The 18,897-nt window shown below is 31.7% G+C and overlaps 1 protein-coding gene across 1 annotated transcript; it reads right to left on the bottom strand.

Moving 5' to 3' along the window:
• Positions 1-663: 663 nt before the first annotated feature.
• Positions 664-4,297, bottom strand: LOC126663294 (uncharacterized). Its single transcript, XM_050356413.2, has 5 exons — positions 3,331-4,297; positions 2,699-3,160; positions 2,034-2,408; positions 1,880-1,947; positions 664-1,103 (listed from the first exon to the last, which is right to left on the bottom strand). The coding sequence occupies exons 1-5, from the start codon at positions 3,979-3,981 to the stop codon at positions 890-892; spliced, it is 1,770 nt and encodes a 589-aa protein (XP_050212370.1). The 5' UTR covers positions 3,982-4,297; the 3' UTR covers positions 664-889.
• Between the last annotated feature and the right edge of the window lie 14,600 nt (positions 4,298-18,897).

Below are 18,897 nucleotides of genomic sequence, written 5' to 3'. Positions count from 1 at the left end.
CAAGGCTTATATCTTGTTTCATGTCAGGTCATTAGAAACTGTTATACCCATTCTGAATTTTTACACCTGTAACTGCTTTTTATTATTAATGAAAAATTATTCGATTGTCAAAAAAAATGAAAAGATAGAGGAGTTACAATACAAGATATATTTTTATTTACAAATTACAATATTACATTACATCATTACAGATCTAGTCAATGCGACATATATTATATCTACAACGATGTTATAATGATATTGCTAATAGCCTTCATTCTTCATATAAACTTTATTTTCTAAAGTCTATTTTTTTTATATCTACAACGATGTTATAATGATATTGCTAATAGCCTTTATTCTTCATATAAACTTTATTTTCTAAAGTCTCTATTTTTTTTTGGGAAAGACGAAGAGTCTTTATTTTTTAAATAATCTTCAATTCGTAAGTTTGTCTTTGTCAAGATTTGATACCAAGACAGACCTTGAACCACACACCTCACTCTTATTACATCATCTCTGCTCAATATACATTAGCCAGGATATAGAAAGTTTTAATCCAGAGTAGTTATCAGAAAATTTGATTGCAAGATTAAGTTCACCACTTTCTATCGTTTTTTTATATATATAACTGGGGAGAGGGAGCGCTTGCTATCAGATGACAAACAAACAATGGTCATCAAATGAAAAAGCAACCATAATATAATGGGGATTGCAGAAAACTAAGCATCGTCAAACATTAAGACCATCAAAGCATTCCATCATACAAGCATCTACATCACTAAAGCCTAGGGGTTAACATTTTTACATGACCTGAACTGAGTAACTAGACACATCAACCAAGGACAGTATCAGACGACGGGAAAACTCTTTACACAGACCTAGGTTGCAAAATGCGGCCACGAAACTACTACTTACCAGACATGATCGACATTGCTCGTCTAATATCTAATGATTTGAGTGCCGAATCTGAGAAGTGCATTTTGTTTGGAAAAAGCAATCCGCCTTTTTCAGGAAACAAAACCTTCGGGTCTCTCATAAAACCGCCTTTATCAGCTGTCGGGGATGCAACTCCTTTCCTGTTTTTCACATACTTGAAAAACTCTGCTACTTGACGAGCATAACTGTCACGAAACGAAACAAAAGAAAAGAATTTTTAAAACAATATAATTTGACAGCATACAAGCTTTAACAATCTCAAATATCAGATACTAGAAACTTTTAGATCACAAAATTAAATTGACAAATCACAGATTCGGAGAGCACCAAAGTTGGTACATGCCAGCATTTTCTGAAAGCACTAGGCATCAAATACTAGCATTACATCAGTATACCAAATTTCTAATCACATTCTAGAGAAACAACGGAGTAGATATTACGAAGCAAAAAAATAAAGCCTGTTATAGTGCTAGAACCAAGTCAATAACTAATCTAGAACCATGCATAAAATTTCTTATTGATGACCACTAACCAACAAAGTCTACTAGACTACAAACATTCTGATACATAAAACTCTCAAATAGAGATTATGGAATCTACTAATAATCTACTATGTGAACAATAGTCCCCAGGAGAACAAAACATTCAAGCAAGAGCAAATGAACACGATAATGCAGTTTATAAAATGATGCAGATTAAAATCAAAGCTTGGGCATCAAATACCACTAGTCCAGTGTTTCTTAAATTTCATAAATAACTTGATATACTACACAAGCACAGTAACATTCTAGACAAACTTAAAAACAATCTGTCCGAACTCCTAACACAAATTGAACTAATCATCCATATGCATTATTTGATAAAAAAGATCACTGAAAAAAGAATGATAAAAAAACCTTTAAATTAATATTTCTTTTCTGCTTATAAAACAAGATATTTAGATGAGGGTTTGTTATCTTACTGCTCCTTTGCTTCAACATCTCTGCTAAAATCAATGTTGGCTTCACAGTCAAGAACCAAAGCAGGCACCTAAGGATAACAAAAAAAGAGTAAACCATGATGTTTATCATGTGACTAATAGAGGAAAATATGTCTGTTAGTCCGCGTGGCAATACCTTTCGAATACTTGAATGCATATGATCCCCTTCCAAACAAAACACACGATCTCTTATATCAGGATGCACAGAGTTATCCAGTTGAGTGGGTTTGCTGAAGGATAATACTCCATGATTACCAGTTTCAGAAGGAAAAAGCCAGCTCTCATGTTTTTCATGCAAGTCACGAAGATAATCAAGACTGACTCCACCCTCTTCTTCTCTCTTCCGAATCATCATTCTCTTGTGGCAAGTATCAGGGCTTGCTCTAAGATAGATAAAACCATCAGGAATAAGCCCAGGCAAAACTGACACGACTGGATCAAACCATGAGTCATAAATACTGATCTCCATCTCATTCATCCACTTTGCTTCATGCACAGCTCGTACAAATACCTTCGCCATGTAAAAATCCAATCAAACAGTATTAGCCTGGGAACCATTAAATTCAAATTTTGTTCCTCCAGGACGGGATCAACCGATGAAAAAGAATGCCAAGGTTTTGAATCCATATATGATAGATAAACTTCAAATATATGCAAGTAGTAATACACAATCTTATTAAGATTTCATTTTTATAGGAAGGAAGAAACTGGGTACAAAATAACACCCATGAAATTTGCACGAAAAATACATACTTATGATTATTTGACTACATAAAAAAGTTCTGGTCATGAGTGGCTTACCATTCTGTCACTGAAAACACTCCTCTCCATCAACCTGAGTGGCTTTATCCCAGAAGACGACTCTCTCTCCTGCATCACCCTTGTGACAAAGACATAGTTCTGGAAAGTATATGCATACCTATTTGGATCAGCATAGAAAGCATCCAGTATATTGAAGTGGTCAGGTCCAATATCCTGCCACTTATCAACGGGTTCTGGCACCACTTCAACAAGATCACGAAGCTCAATTGTATCACTTACTATTCTCTGAAGAAACGTTGTCTTTCCAACGCTAATATTTCCTTCAACACAAAATGTAATCCGGTCCTTAGGTGAAGGTTTGGCATCTGTGTTTACGTCCTTTAACTCTTCATCCACCCTATCTTTGATGAAAACTGTAATGCTCTCAGCATGATTTCGGTGAATAATTCCAACAGAACTCCGTAGGTACTCGACCATGGTCTCATTCGCCTTCCCAAGAAACTTCATAAACATGAACCAGAAATTTTGTTAAGTATACAAATCATGCTTAGTAAATAGTAACCACAACCTAGTATCATATCTACCTATAAATTCAAAAGAAATACTTTTAACTCGAATCAAAAAACTAGAATAATAAATAGCAACAACAAAGACAATAATAGGAACAATACCTTGTCCTTATAAAATTGCTTAAGCTCAGCCATTCCTTGAAACCCTTTCTCCACCAACTTCCTCAAATTCTTGGGACCCACACCTGGAATTGTCAACAAATCTGCATTTGCATTCTCTAAAACTTCACTTCTCTGCCTTCTATTACTCACTCTCACCGTCCCCTTTTCTACCTTCGCATCCTCACCATCCTCATTATCCTCACTCTCCATTCCCTCAACCGCCGCCTTTGCAGCTGCGCTCACAGGACTACCATCTTCCACCACAGCGGTATGGTACCAGGCAGGGCGGACTACCACCCAGGCCCGAAATGGAACTTTAAGGCTTACCCTGTTGTTCTTTCTGTCAATTGCTGCACAGCGGCATATAGTACCACTGTAGTTTGTTCTGATTATGTTAGTTTTTTTAGGTACACAGCCAGAATAGGAGGAGCTGGTGCCGGAAAGAGGTGGAGCCACCGTGGGCATTGAGGAAGAGGGTTTATGAGATAAGGAGAAAATGGGAGTTTGGGGTTGAAAAGAAGGGAACCCAGTAGAGAGGGAGTGATAAGAAGAAGTGGGTTTGTGTCGAAATTTGAAAAGATTAAGAGTTTGAGAAGAAGAAGTGCAGAGGATGGGAGTAGAACAAGGGCCTTTCTGCAACAATTTCTGCATCACTATGAACTTGCATTTCAATTTCACTCACCCTCTTCTCTATTTTACACCAGTTCAACGAGGCGGGAACATAAAATTCTCTGTCTCTGTAAAAGTCCTGAACCAGAAAAGTAGGGTTTCTGATGGAGTGAGATAATTAGGGTTTTTTCAATTCAAAAATGAAGGAATTTTTAGGGTTTTAGAAGGTAATAAATTAATTAAATGGAATATAAATAAACGGTAATTAAAAGTTTTTGTCTGTTGTGTTGGCAAAGAAGGTCAGGGGGCAGACAAGAAGAAGTGGCAAAGATTTTGGAGTTAATTTAGAATTAGGGTTTGCTTACTACTGGATTCTAATTTGACACATCATCTTCAACAGTCGCTATGCAACACTATTATCGGATTTTATAGTCAACTTTTAAAATAAAAAATAAAATTAACAGTAGACTAAAAATAAGATAATTAAGATTTTACTAAAAACAAATTTTAAATAAAAGTTCTATTTTATTCTCGGCTTCTCTCTTACCACTCCTAAGATCTCCTTTCTCAAGTTGGCAACATTCTATGGTGTGACCATAAAAATTATTACTGTAATGTATTTCTCATTTTTCTTTTTCTTTTTCGGTGGTTTTACTTACAGTTTATCTAATGTTTAAAATACTTAATGATGAAAGTTGGTCAAAATTATATCAATTTAATTTTATGCTTTCATGGTTTTTTACGAAAAATTGTCAAAATTAAATAAAGGTGTCACATTGAATTCATGAGTATCGCATTTGTTAGGCTATCTTATTGTCTCTTTTTCCTAACCAAGCATTAATACAACAAACTTGATTTTGGTGGGAGAGTTTAATTATGAACCGAAAATTCTAACAATTGTTTAGCGAACGAGAATATGATAAATAGATTTAGTTTGAAATGAAAATCATAACAATTTAAGATATGAATGCAAACCAAGTCCAGTTTTAAGTGATTTGCGCGATGATCCAATATAAAACCCATCATAACAATTGAAAGCCCAAAACATACTATCTTACTAAACCATTTCTTATACAATTTTATTTTGTTTTTATTTTAAAGATTCAACCGGTTGAACTTTGAATCCATGGCCACACTGATCGGGTTACCGGCCCGGTATTTTAATATTCAAATTTTAAATTTTTATTATTATTTTTTAGTTGTCCATCCAGTTTTCAAGATTTCGCCCTGACTAATCCGGATTCAACCCGCGTCGCACACTTGATATGGTGGCTGAGCCTGCCAACGGAGATTTTCTGCATTCACAAAATTCGAACCCAAAACCTTACTTAAACTATATCAAACCTATTATTTCTAAATGGTGAATGTATATCTATAATTTGCCCATATATATAAACACATCAAACATGAATTAAGATTTCATATTTTTTATTTCAAAAACAATACTAATTTAAGAATAATTTTGAGGATAAATTTTCATTAAAACAATCAATCATCCAAAAAATAGTTTAAAGCTCATTCATTCTAGACTATTAGTTTATAAACCATAAGAAAAAGCTAAAAAAAACTCATTCTCATGAACCTTTCTCCAATTCCAAATTTTCACCTTTTGTATGGATTGTAATTCTTTCTTTATTCAACAAACGTATATGTTCCTTTATTATTTTTTGGATGAAATATAAAAACTAAAATCTATAAATGCTCCTAATAATATACGCAATGATTAAGTGTTAAAGGCCCCTTTGCAATGAATGAATTCCTTAAATTATGTGGAATTCATTTACAATTTCAAATTTTATGTTTGAAATGAATTAATGTATTAAAATAATTCTTGAAATTGAAATTCTGAAATTGAGTTTAGTTATAATTTGAAGAATTGTAAATCCAACTAAAATAGGTGGAATTTGCAAATGAATTCCAAAAATTTAAAAGAACAATTTGTTTTTGACTAAATTATCCTTACTTCATAAGCTATTTATTTTTATTTTTATTCTCTTTCACTTTTAATTTTTACTACTAACTTTTTTTTTAAAGTTAAAATTATTAAAACCCGCCATGCCACCGACGCCGGAGAACCTCCACGCCAGCGATCCTTAACGATGGTGGATAAAGAGTCCGAGGCAGATGCAGTGCCTATACAATGCATATACTTCAAATTCATCGCTGCTTCAGCAGCACAACACAGCCCAACCACACTTTATTTTCAATACTTTGACAATGATAATACTAAACTAATCGAGTGAACAAGACAAACAGCCACCACTGTAACTAACTCAGGAAACTTTAATGAAAACTCTTATTAAATAAATGAGAATAAAAATATTAATTAATCCCACCTAATAACTCTAATAAAGATAATCAAAACTGCTATATAACCTGAGAAATTGAAGAGATTGCTAATTAATATGCAGATCTTCAGGAACACATGGCTGGTTTTGATTATTTTTGAAATAATTATTAGCCTTAAATGATATAATAAAATTTAAATAATTTTTTAAATATAAAATTAATTTTTTATAAACGATATATTAAAATTTTAAAAAAATATGTTTTAAAATGTTTATACAAAGTTGTAAAGAATCTAATTCTAGAATTTATTTCAAACATAAATATATAGAATTCATTTCAATTCTAAATTTTATATTCTTTCATTTCAAACGGTGTAATTCATTTGTAAATGATTTCCATATAAAATTCATTTATAAATGAATTTTATTTGACAATTGGAATTGTTTCAAAGAGGGCCTAAGTCTATTTCTCACATTCTTCAACCTAATGGATTAGGAATTTGATTTGATCTCAAACTCTCGTGATTTTATTTTAATAGAATTCGTAATTCTCACTGGATACAGATTTTGATCTTTTGTCCTTCATGAGGATTATAGGCCCCCCTGACAGTTAACCGCGAACTTTGAAATCACCCGATTACGATTATGGCTTGGGTTATTTTTCGATTAATGGTATGTGTCATAAAAACACGAAAATGAGTTCAAATTAAATAAAATTGCAAATAAATTAAATAAACACTAATAAGTACTAAAATAAAAAAATATACTTATTAAAACTCTAAAAAGAACTTGAAGCAACCTAAAACACTAACTAACTAATTGTCTAACTAATCCCTAAATAAATATTTTATTGACAATATTCTACAAAATAATTGTATACGGCTAGTTAGCTGCAAATTGCGAGATAAATATTTCACTTTTTTTGAAAAGTTTATGTTAAATATGCCAAAATTAAAAAATTATGTTAAATATCAAAAATACGCGAAAGTTTGTAATTTTTGGTGCATTTAAGCCTTCTTTAAAATGGCAAAGAATGGAATCCCTCTATTTATTTCCTTTTTTTATTTTTAAACAAATAAAAGTCCCAACCTAACTCTACCTAATGGAAAGAAAACGTTATACAAACAACGAGATCACATAAGCTCTTAAAATAGAGAAACCCTTTAATTTTGATGATGATACAATTAGGCAGCTTAATTATCAAATATTTGTTGCCATCTTAGGGTTTGATGATTAAGCAATTTATAAAGAGATAAGAGTAGTGAATAATAAGTGTCCCATAACCTTCTAGATCAAACCTTCTAGATGAAACTATGGATGTTATAGCTCATTAGTTTAAAAGTAAAACTATTACGATACTTTTAATATTTGCTAATAATTTAATAATTTCCTTTTTTATTTAAAATTAAACGGTATAATTTTCATTTTTTTATTTATGTTCATATTTTAGGCTTCTCGTCCAGTTTTAATGTTAGTCGACTAAATCAAAAGATTTAATTTATAAAATTAAATTTATTTTTGGTATAAATATAAATAGAAGTATATTTTTATGAGATTTTAATTAATTCATTTTTATATATTTATTCATTTTTATTTTTACTTTTTTACATTTTCTGCTATTAGAAAAATAAGAGAAGTGCAATTCTTTTTTAAAAAGAAATTAAAATTCATTAAAAAAAATTACTGGATTCAATAAACAATTAAAGTTTACAAAATATGGTTTTATCTATTATTATATCAAAAATAAGTTTATGAATTATATTAAATTTTATTTAAATTAAGTGATTTAATAGATTAATATAAAAATAAATAAAAAGCTAATATATTAATAAAATAAAAATAAAAGATAATATTATCTAATTTTCAAATAAAAAAATGTAAATTATATTAGATGTAAAGAATATCAGAATAATGTAAAATTGGTTTTGAGCAAAATCAAATCCAAATTTATAATAAGTAAATAAAAATAAAAATGAAAGAGCAACCAAGCAGACCTAAACAATTCATAAGAGGCGGATTTAAGAAGAGTTTATGGTGGGCAATTGACGACCTTATTTTTTGAATTTTTAAAAAATATAAATATATAAATTAATACTATAATTTTTCGACCTTAAAATTTATAGCACTGACCAATTTAAATTTTTTATATTATTTATATTATAAATTTTTGGTATAATTTTACCTACATTATAGCCACTGTTCATGGCTAGACATATATCAGGTTTTTTTTAAGAGATTTCTACATCACTTATCCACCAAACTCTACCCACCTCCATACACTTTTTGGGTTCTAATGGCATGTGCCTTGTCCCCACTATTACTTCAAAAGGCTCTACCACTAGAGCAGAAAACCCTAATCATTAATTTATTTTATCTATAAAAATAAATTAGCTTTTTTTATATTAATCAACTAAATTAAAAAAACTTAATTAAAACAAAATTTAATATAATTTTTAATCAACCACAAACTGATTAATCAAATTAAACCAATTCTTTTAATATAATTTAATTTAAAATTACAAAATCTTAATTTTTTAATTCGATTCAACTTTGATACTAAAGAACTCCAAGTCTATTTTGATACAAATCGAACTTGAAAAAAAAACTAAATCAAATAATCAACTAAGCTGACTATTTTAACTTAATTTAGTTTAAAATATTTTAAAATTTATAAAATTAATTTAATTCAATTTTTAATAAAATAAAAATAAAAATTCAGTTTGATTTGAACCAGTTTCATACCACCTCATAAACACACAAAACATAAAGATTAGTATGAATGAAGAAAAATTACAATAGACAAGAGTATTTAATTAGTATAATATAATTAAATTATATGATCTAAAATAGTGTAATTTGATAATATAATTATAATTAATGAAGAGAAAAAAAAGCGGAGTACGATCCCCTATAGCACGAAAAATTATTGCACACAACCGTTGCGCCATGTCATTCGTGCAACAAACCAATGGTGCGTTAGTCATGTGGAAAAATTCAAAATAAAAAAATTAATTAATAAATGAAAAATTACCTATCGTAAATTTCCATTGGCTTGTTGTAATTATGACATGGCATAACTAATGCATGGGATAAACACTACTATAGCACACTTCAGGTTCGCTTTATATTATATCGGTATCAATAATTATTAACAATCTTCTCAAAAAAAAATTAACAACAAATGGAATTAATCCTAGTGTTGATCAGTGGCTTAATGAAGTTAATAAATCAATAGGTAAGGAATCCAAAATGGATGGAGAATGGATCGGGATTCCCTCAAGTTCATTTTGAACTTGAGAGGTTCATGTTAATGATCTATACCGTTTTTTTTTGTAATGAATGGTGTAGATTAAAAAAAGCACAATTTTAATTAAATTAATTTACACCGTTCATTTTACAATAAACGGTGTAGATCGTGAACATGACCTTCTCAAATTCATTTGAACTTGAGGGAATCCCAATCCGATGGAGAATATATTAATGTTATTTTCTCGTACAATCGAGTTACACATATACGGTCACCAAGATATTTATATATTTATAATTGCCCAATAAAAATGATTTCAATGGTCTATTATGTCAAGCTTTTAGATCAAATCTAATTAGGCCTTCTGTTAATTAATTTAATCTTTCAACATACAATACAAATGTCTGAAAAAATTTAAATAAATCATTTATATTTATTTTTTCACTTTAATTTATTTGATTTTAAAATTATTTGAGTTAATTTTATTTCCATTTAGAAATTTAAGGTGATTATGATCTTTATCTTTTAAATTTGCCCATACTTAACAAGTGATTCTATGTTTTACTTTAAAAATTATTTATTAACTAATACGACTATATTAGTATATTTTTTATATAATTTAAGACAAAAAAACATTATTTTAGTATGTGCAATTTTTGTTAAATGGACAACTAAAAAAACGGAGGGAGTATGTATTATGTGTGAGAATTTAATGAAAATTATATTATTATAACACGAGTCTCATCAATAGTTAAATTTTTTAAATTGGATGAATAATCTATTTATGGTGGCTATGTTTTTTTTTAAAGAATGACTACTATCTTAATCGTATCTACTAAAGAAAACTAAACAAGATTGACAAAAATTCAAGGAAAATGGAAAGAGGAATTTGTGCACTAATTTCTCTCTCAAAAGCTTCTATTCTTGTCTACGGAAGTGATACTAAATGGATAATGGTGAGGAGATGCTCATGCTAGATTCGAGTGTCCTCAAGTCCAATTTGTCTTAGTAGAAGCTAATTTAGTAATTAGAGTGTCCTTAAGTCCAATTGTTCGGATTATGTCCTCAAGCCTTTCATTATTCCATTATCATTTTCTATCTTTTACAATTTGTTTTTGTCAATAACCAAAAAAGCAAATTAATTACTAAAAAAATACAAGCCAAGACAGGTCTTGCAAAGCTAACACACTGCTCAAGAAGAGAAAAAAAAAAAAGACTAGCAACTATTGAAATTTTTATAGATTATTTGAAACTGTTCTTTTTTAAATGTTGAAAATCTGTTCGAAAATTTTATAAATTGTTTGAAATTTTATAAACTATTTAAAGTTATTATATAAACTTTTTTTTAAACGATAATAAAACTATGTTTTGAAATTTTTCTGAAACTATTTGTAAATGTTTGGGTTAATGTCAAAAAAAATCATGAATTTTACACGTTTTCTCATTTTAATTACGCAGTTTAAATTTTCTCATTTTCATGCACGAACTACCACTTTTTCCCAAATTCATGCATGACGCTGAGGTGGCACTCATTCATTGGTTTAAAATGACCTCCACCTCAGCGAATTACACCAATGGAGTCGTGACACCTCAGCACCGTGCATGAATTTGAAAAAAATGTGATAGTTCGTGCATGAAAATGAGAAAATTTAAACTACGTGATTAAAATGAGAAAACGTGTAAAGTTGGTGAATTTTTATGACATTAACCCTAACTGTTAATAATTGATTTTCAAATAGGAAAAATAAATTAATAGTTTACCCTTTTTTTGGGAGAAAGTTATGATCGTTGGATCTAAATTCAAACTAAAATTTAAAATAATTTGATTACGAATTAATAATTCAAGCAGATCGGTAACCGAATTTCAAACTCGCAATAAATTTTCAAGAAACAATAATAGAATTAGAGAAATCGGTTTGTTGAATTGTTATGAGTTTAAAATTTTGAATTAATTTGCTGAATTGTTAGTTATTTTTATTTGAATGAAATGAGGAGGAAGAAGAAACAGAAAATGAAAGAGAAGAAGAAAATGTTTGCAATAACTAAAACATATAAAATAAATATGGAATATGAAACGAAATCGGTAGAGTATAAAAATAAACGTATGATGCGCTGAGATAAGTTAATGAAGTTGGAGAATGAGGTTAAAAAAACTAATATTTTTTTTAGATATTTTACAACAATTTCTTATATTTAAATCGATCTTAATTTAGTTGCACTGAACTTCAAATCGAGATTTCAATAATGAAATTCAAGGAACTAATCACTTGAACTAAATCTCACTGGCTTATATAATAGAGTTAATGTTATAAAATTTTAACTTTATACGTTTTCTCATTTTAAGCACGCTGTTGAAAATCATCATTTTCATGCACGAATTATTAATTTTTTTACAAATCCATACAACGTTCAAAAATCCGGTGAAAATTGCTGAGTTGGCAACCGGATAGTGACATTGCCATAACAAGTCGGATAGGGACACGTCAATTTTTGCCGGATTTTTGAACGGTGTATGAATTTGAGAATAATTGGTAGTTGGTGTATGAAAATGACGGTTTTCAAACGGCGTGATTAAAATGAGAAAACGTGTAAAGTTGGTGAATTTATATGATATTACCTCTATATAATATTAGTGCATGAAAAATGAAGTTCGCATATATCAAAGTAAAGTTCTTATTATTAATAAATTATGAAATTTATTTATATTTTTAAATAAAAAACTGCAAAATACAAACAAGGCTTAATTTCTTAAAAAACCTCCACCTTGCATTTTTTTTTCGTTTATACCCTAACCTTGTAAAAACACCATTTGTACCCAATTTTGAGTTTTTATGTTTCATCTCTACCCAAAAGCATTAAATTGTACTCTTTTCATTTGAAAAAAAGTTTAAAACAATCCTTCATTTTTAACTTATATACGAATTAGATATTATTGTTATTAATAGTATAAAAATACCATCTTTTTCAAAAAATTACAAAATAATAATAATTTTTTTAAATTTTTTTAAAAAATATTTCGAATTTTTTTTTAATTTTTTAAAAATATTTCCGACAAAAAAATTAAAAATAATAATAAGTTTTTTTAATTTTTTATTATTTTATCAAATTAAAAAAATTAATTAATTATTTGGATGTATTTGATTATTTTTTAAGTTTAAGGATTTATTTGTATATTTTAAAATAGAAAAAAGTATGTTTTAAACTCTTTTCCAAATGAAAAAAGTATAATTTAATGCTTTTGGGTAGAGATGAAACATAAAAACCCAAAATTGGGTACAAATGGTGTTTTTACAAGGTCAGGGTATACACGAACAAAAAGTGCAAGATGGGTTTTTTTTTAAGGAATTAAGCCTACAAACAAAGTCCAGAAAACAGGTTAATGACCAATTAGGCAGTCAAAATCTATATTTGACTCTATAGGTAGATTTTTTTTTGGATATATTATAGATAGAAATTATCACAACGATTTACAAATAACTCAGATGAGAATAAATATGCATGAATCAATGTGGAAACTAAAGAATTTAATTGAACGCGCTTTCACGCGCGCTTTTCCATCTTCTTCTTTGTTTCAAGCTACAGCTAAAACCTGCAATGTGTGCCATTTGGAGCAATTGTTATGCCCCATGGTAGACAAAGAACAGGTTCTCGAGACTCAAATTACCTATGTTATGAAATCATTACCTACAATAACCGTCATTTCATTTCCTTGGGTTTTTCTTGTTATTTACTCTATCCCTTTATTTAATGATGTTCAGTTTCTCTGGTTAGTCTTTATGGCTTCTTCTCACTTTACTACATCTGCAAACCCTTTTACTCCGTTACAAAATCTTGAACCTTTCTCCATATCTGATCTAGTTGAAAAAACTAAGCTCATGTCTGTTACCGATCCAGTTCTAGCTCTTGAACCTTCTGTATCTTCATTACCCACTATGTTTCGTTGGGTAATGTTAGGTAAGATCTTTACGAAGAAACCTATATCTAAGGACGATGTCATCTCCTGGGCTCATGCTGAATGGAAGCTGGTGGGTCAGATCCAAGTCGAAAATACATCTCTGGGTATCTTCTCTTTTGCTTTTGAAAAGAGAGAAGATTATGATTTTGTTCTTAAAGAGAGAGCTTGGACTATCATGAATCAGCATTTTGCGTTAAGAGAATGGGTTGCTCATCAACCTCTCAGAACCATGAGGTTTAAAACCACTACTTTTTGGGTGCAAATTCATGGTCTTCCGCGTAATCACCTTACTAAGGCCAATGCGTATAATATTGGTAAGTTGTTCCCTCGGTTATATGAGATAGATTTTGATCTCTCTAATCCAATATGGCGACAGCAGTTCCTCAGGATAAGGGTAGATATTGCAACTGATAGAGCTTTTATGCGTGGGTTTATCAATAAACCTAGAACCCCAGAACAATTTTGGGCAGATTTTCGCTATGAAAATTTTCCAGACTGTTGTTTTTACTGTGGAATGATGAATCATATGATACGAGTCTGCAGACATCGACTGGCTAATGAAATTAGAGGTTTCAATCTACCTAGGGGCAAGCCTTTGCCTTATGGTCTTTGGTTGAGTGCAGCACCGCTAATTCATTCTTCTCAAGTAGTAAATAAGGATGTCTATGCTGCTCATTTTAAAAATGGATCAAGTCCTAGAAGAGCAGTTCATGGGGGGCAGTTTCAGCGTATGCATACCAGTAAGATCAAGGAAAAGATGAAAGACGATGCAACAGTGAATTGCATGCAACAGGGTGCCACGTCAGAAGCACAAGCTCATCCAGAGGAGAAAGTGGAAGATAACACGTATACATTACTCTTGCAACACTTGGCTACTGAGCCGCCAATGTCAGATATCTTGGGTAAGAAGCATACTGCTCCTGACACAGAAAGATATTTTCCTGATATTCCTTTTGTCTGCACAACTTTTACTCAGCCACCTGGGTTTGCATCTACATCTCAGTGGCAACAAGGGTTAATTGATCTTAACTCTGAGTTACTTTCTAATAATGATGGTATGAGGAATAAGGCTTTTCAGTTTACCTCTATTATGGGCCCAAACACCAAAGTCCATAAGCCAATTCAAAAACCTGGGCCAATTTTTTTACCATTACACTTGATTAAGATCCTAAGCCCTAGACTTCGTGCTAAGTATCAGGATGCTTGCTTCCCACCAGTACTAACTGAATTCGAGCAAGTAGAGGTCTGTTTAGACCTTCTATACAGAAATGATCCTCACAACCCAAATGCTTCAACTGAAAGAGACGCCTCGTTTCAAGCTGAGATAGGAGCTCTTTTTCAGGAAGTTTGTAAGCCAGACTACTCTCTCCCAGCTCCAAATGTGGCTAACTTTCCTATAGGAGTTTTACCTATGAAGGTATCCAAATCATTGGCTACAACAACTACTTGGAAGAGAACTCTCAGTCCTACTACTCAGGTGATGCTTCAGAACAAAGGAAAAATGGCTGTTTTACTATCAGGAAAACGTAAGGCAGATATACAAGAAGAGGTGGATCCAAAAGGGAAACAAAGTAAGAAATGTCACATAGAGGACCTTGGTGATAATACTACTGTCCCTAACTTTATGCAGAAGAGGGTGGTTCTTGTGGATGATCAAGGAACTTCACAGTATGTTAATAAGGCTTCAGAGGAATTTGATCCGGATTCACTATTCAGGGCAGAGGAGACCAGCCCAGAAAGGTCTCCAGGGGAGCTATGAAGATTTTGAGCTGGAACTGTCAGGGTCTAGGTAATCCCCTGACAGTTCAGCACTTGCACTCTATGTGCAAAGATTACAAGCCTAATGTTTTGTTCCTAATGGAGACTAAGAATCAGATATCCTCGAGTTCCAGATATATCAAGAAGCTAGACTTTCACAATATTTTTTGTGTGGATCCAGTAGGTGCTTCGGGAGGTCTATGTTTGTTGTGGAATTCAGATGTGAAATTGACTATCACTCACTATGATAACTACTATATTGCTTGCTCTGTCTCCGGTAGTGAAGACTTTTCTTTTGATTTGATTTGCTGCTATTTACACTCTAAGCAGTCAACTAGGGAGGGTCAAATTCAGTTTCTGAATTCTATCAAGACATCTCTTAGTCTAGCTTACCTTTTTGTGGGAGACTTTAATTCTGTTGTAAACCAAGGAGAAAAACTTGGAGGTCTTCCTTTCTTTCCTGAGCATCATGTAATTTTCTCAGAGTTTATAAATAACTTTTTGCTTTATGATTTGGGTTTTTTGGGTCCTGCTTTTACATGGTGTAACAGGAGATCTCATCCGCACATGATTAAAGAACGGTTAGATAGAGCTCTAGCTAATGAATTCTGGCTCTCAACTTACAAATTTGCTCAAGTACATCATTTAGATGATTTAGGGTCTGATCATCGACCTATTTTGCTTCTGTGTGATGCTCGAATCAAAAAACCACCTAAGACTTTCTTCTTTGATAACAAATGGGTGAATAATGAAGAAATCAAGGAAATCATTTCAACTACTTGGCATCAACATATAAACGGATCGCTAATGTACCAAATTTTTGCCAAATTAAAATTTTGCAGGCACAACATTGTTAAATGGTTAGTTGAGCATAAAAACAGTAATAATGCTCTTCAAAAGATCCAGATGCTAACCAAATCCATCCAAGAAGCTAAAGCTCAATCTTATCATAACATTGATTGGCAACACATCAGAAATTTAGAATTTCAGTTGACCTCAGCTTATCTTAAAGAAGAAATTTATTGGCAGCAGAAATCTAGACAGACTTGGCTTCAACTGGGAGACAATAATACAAAATTTTTTCATGCATCCACTAAACATCGTCAGCGCAGAAATACTATCTTTGGTATCATGGATTCTAATCAGAACTGGCACCAAGATCATAACTCTATTGGAAACATTTTTGTCAATCATTTCAAGGAGCAATATACTTCAGCTAATCCAGCAATTCTTCCAGAGGTATTCTCTAATTTTCCTATGAAAGTTACAACCTCTATGAATGATTATCTTTGTCAAAATATTACCTCTCATGAAATCAAAGAGGCTGTATTCTCAATTAATCCTGCTAAAGCTCCGGGTGGTGATGGGTTTACTAGTATGTTCTCTCAAGGATTTTGGAATATTATAGAACATGACATTATAGCTTCTATCAAACATTTCTTCAGAGGAGGGCATATGCTTAGAAATTTTAATCATACCATTATTACCCTTTTCCCTAAAGTTTTAAACCCTTTGATAGTTGCTGACTTCAGGCCGATTAGTTTGTGTTCTGTGTATTATAAGATAATATCCAAGATATTAACTGCACGGCTTCAACACATCATTCCACAAATCCTATCCCATAGTCAGAATGCTTTTATTAAAGGAATAGCTATTTCTGATAACATTTTACTTGTTCATGAAGTAATGCACTACCTTAAGACAAAAGTTGCTAGTAATAACCATTTTTTAGCCCTTAAGTTAGATATTAGCAAAGCATATGACAGATTAGAATGGTCTTACATTTCAGCTATTCTTCATAAATGGGGCTTCTCTGCTAAGTTCATATTCTGGATTATGGAATGTATCACTTCTGTTTCATATTCTATTAGGATCAATGGCCAAAATTATGGTTATTTCACTCCTTCTAGAGGTCTTAGACAAGGTGATCCACTTTCACCACTTCTGTATGTGCTTTGCTCAGAAGGATTAACTCATTTACTTCAACAAGCTGTTCAATCTAGAATTTTAAATGGGATCAAAATTAACAAATACTGCCCAAGTCTTACCCATTTATTATTTGCGGATGACACAATCATTTTTTCAAAAGCCAATCTGTCAGCCATTTCATCTATTAAAGACCTTTTCCATACTTATAGTGTTATTAGTGGTCAAACTATCAATTATTCCAAATCTTCAGTGTACTTTAGTAGAGATATAGAAGATAATCAAAAACAGCTTTTATCAGAGTTTCTAGGTATTGAGCAGCATAATGATCTTGGAAAATATCTAGGTCTCCTTTTTCAATTTGAGCGCTCTAAGAATATCACTTTTGCGGGGATTATCTCTAAAATTGCATCTAAACTACAAGATTGGAAGCAGAAACTCCTTTCTTCTGCAGGAAAAGAAATAATGATTAAAGCAGTTGCTTCTGCTATTCCGGTCTATTCTATGATGTGCTTCATCATACCAAAATCACTGTGCAATCGCATAATGCAGATAGTTAGACAATTTTGGTGGGGACAACAACAGGAGGAAAATAAACTTTGTTGGATTTCTTGGGCTAAAATCTGTCGAGGCAAATGGGAGGGCGGTTTAGGTTTTAAAGACTTGGTGGCTTTCAACCAGGCCCTTCTTGCTAAACAAGTTTGGCGCATCATCAATAACCCACAATCTCTACTTTTTCAAGTTTATAAAAACAAATATTTTCGAAATACAACCATGTTGCAAGCAACGTTAGGTTCTCGACCATCATGGGGCTGGAGGAGTCTTTGTTGGGGAATACAACTTCTTAAAAAAGGTGTATTTTGGCGAATCTCTGATGGTCAATCTGTTTCTTGTTTTGCTGACCCTTGGATTCCTGGGAGTTATCCATTTCAGCCTTGCAATTACTTAACTTCGACCCTACCTTCAAAACCAGTTGAATTTTTTATAGATCAAGCACGCAGAACCTGGAAAACCAATCTTCTTCATGATTATTTTGAAGAGTCAGATGTACAACAAATACAATCTATTCCTTTGTCCTACTGGCCTTCTCATGACAAGCTTTTATGGGCTTTTGTTCCCTCTGGCATTTATACAGCCAAATCAGGATATTATATATCGCTTCATAATCAAGGAAGAAGTTATGAATCTATTATCCCAATCATGTCTAAAAAAGATTGGCAGTTCTTGTGGAAATTAAAAATTCATCACAAAATTATTATCTTCATTTGGAGATGTTTACATGATGGACTCCCAACAGCAACTAATCTAAACTTTCGGTTGAAACTTCATCTAAAGTGTGTGAATTGTGACCAAGAGGAATCCATAAGTCATTTGCTTTTTCATTGCCAGAGAGCTAAAGAATTCTGGTTTGCTTCCCCTTTCAGTTTCAGATCTAACTGGGATGCTTCTCAGAATTTTGCAGAAATCTGGTTATATACTACTTCTCATCTTATGGAATTGGGAGGTATAGCTTCAGTTGAATTGTTTTGCTATTACTTATGGTCCATTTGGAAAATAAGGAATAAGCTCATCTTTGAGAGGAAGAATACCTCCATTCCTGAAATGATTTCTCTAAGTTTTGCTGCTTGGAAAGAATTTGCTGATTGTCAAGCTTTGCTACCTAAGATCAATCAACCAACTCCAAATCATCAAAGGCCAATAGGCTACTATCGAAGATTCAATCCTGCAGTCATTATTCTCTCCTATGATGCAGCAGTGGACTCCATTCATAAATTTGGTGTAAT

The sequence above is a fragment of the Mercurialis annua genome, linkage group LG1-X (assembly GCF_937616625.2).
Source record: "Mercurialis annua linkage group LG1-X, ddMerAnnu1.2, whole genome shotgun sequence".
NCBI lineage: Eukaryota > Viridiplantae > Streptophyta > Magnoliopsida > Malpighiales > Euphorbiaceae > Mercurialis > Mercurialis annua.
Note: the sequence above shows the minus strand (reverse complement) of the source record. Positions and strands in the feature narration are given on the sequence as shown.

Bases quoted from the DNA above. Each gene is read 5' to 3' on its own strand.
- LOC126663294 (XM_050356413.2), bottom strand. From the start codon at position 3,981: ATGCAGAAATTGTTGCAGAAAGGCCCTTGTTCTACTCCCATCCTCTGC. The intron at 1,948-2,033 runs GTATTGCCACGC...TGTTATCCTTAG, and splicing joins TGCATTCAAGTATTCGAAAG to GTGCCTGCTTTGGTTCTTGA. The intron at 1,104-1,879 runs GTAAGATAACAA...GTTTCGTGACAG, and splicing joins GATGTTGAAGCAAAGGAGCA to TTATGCTCGTCAAGTAGCAG.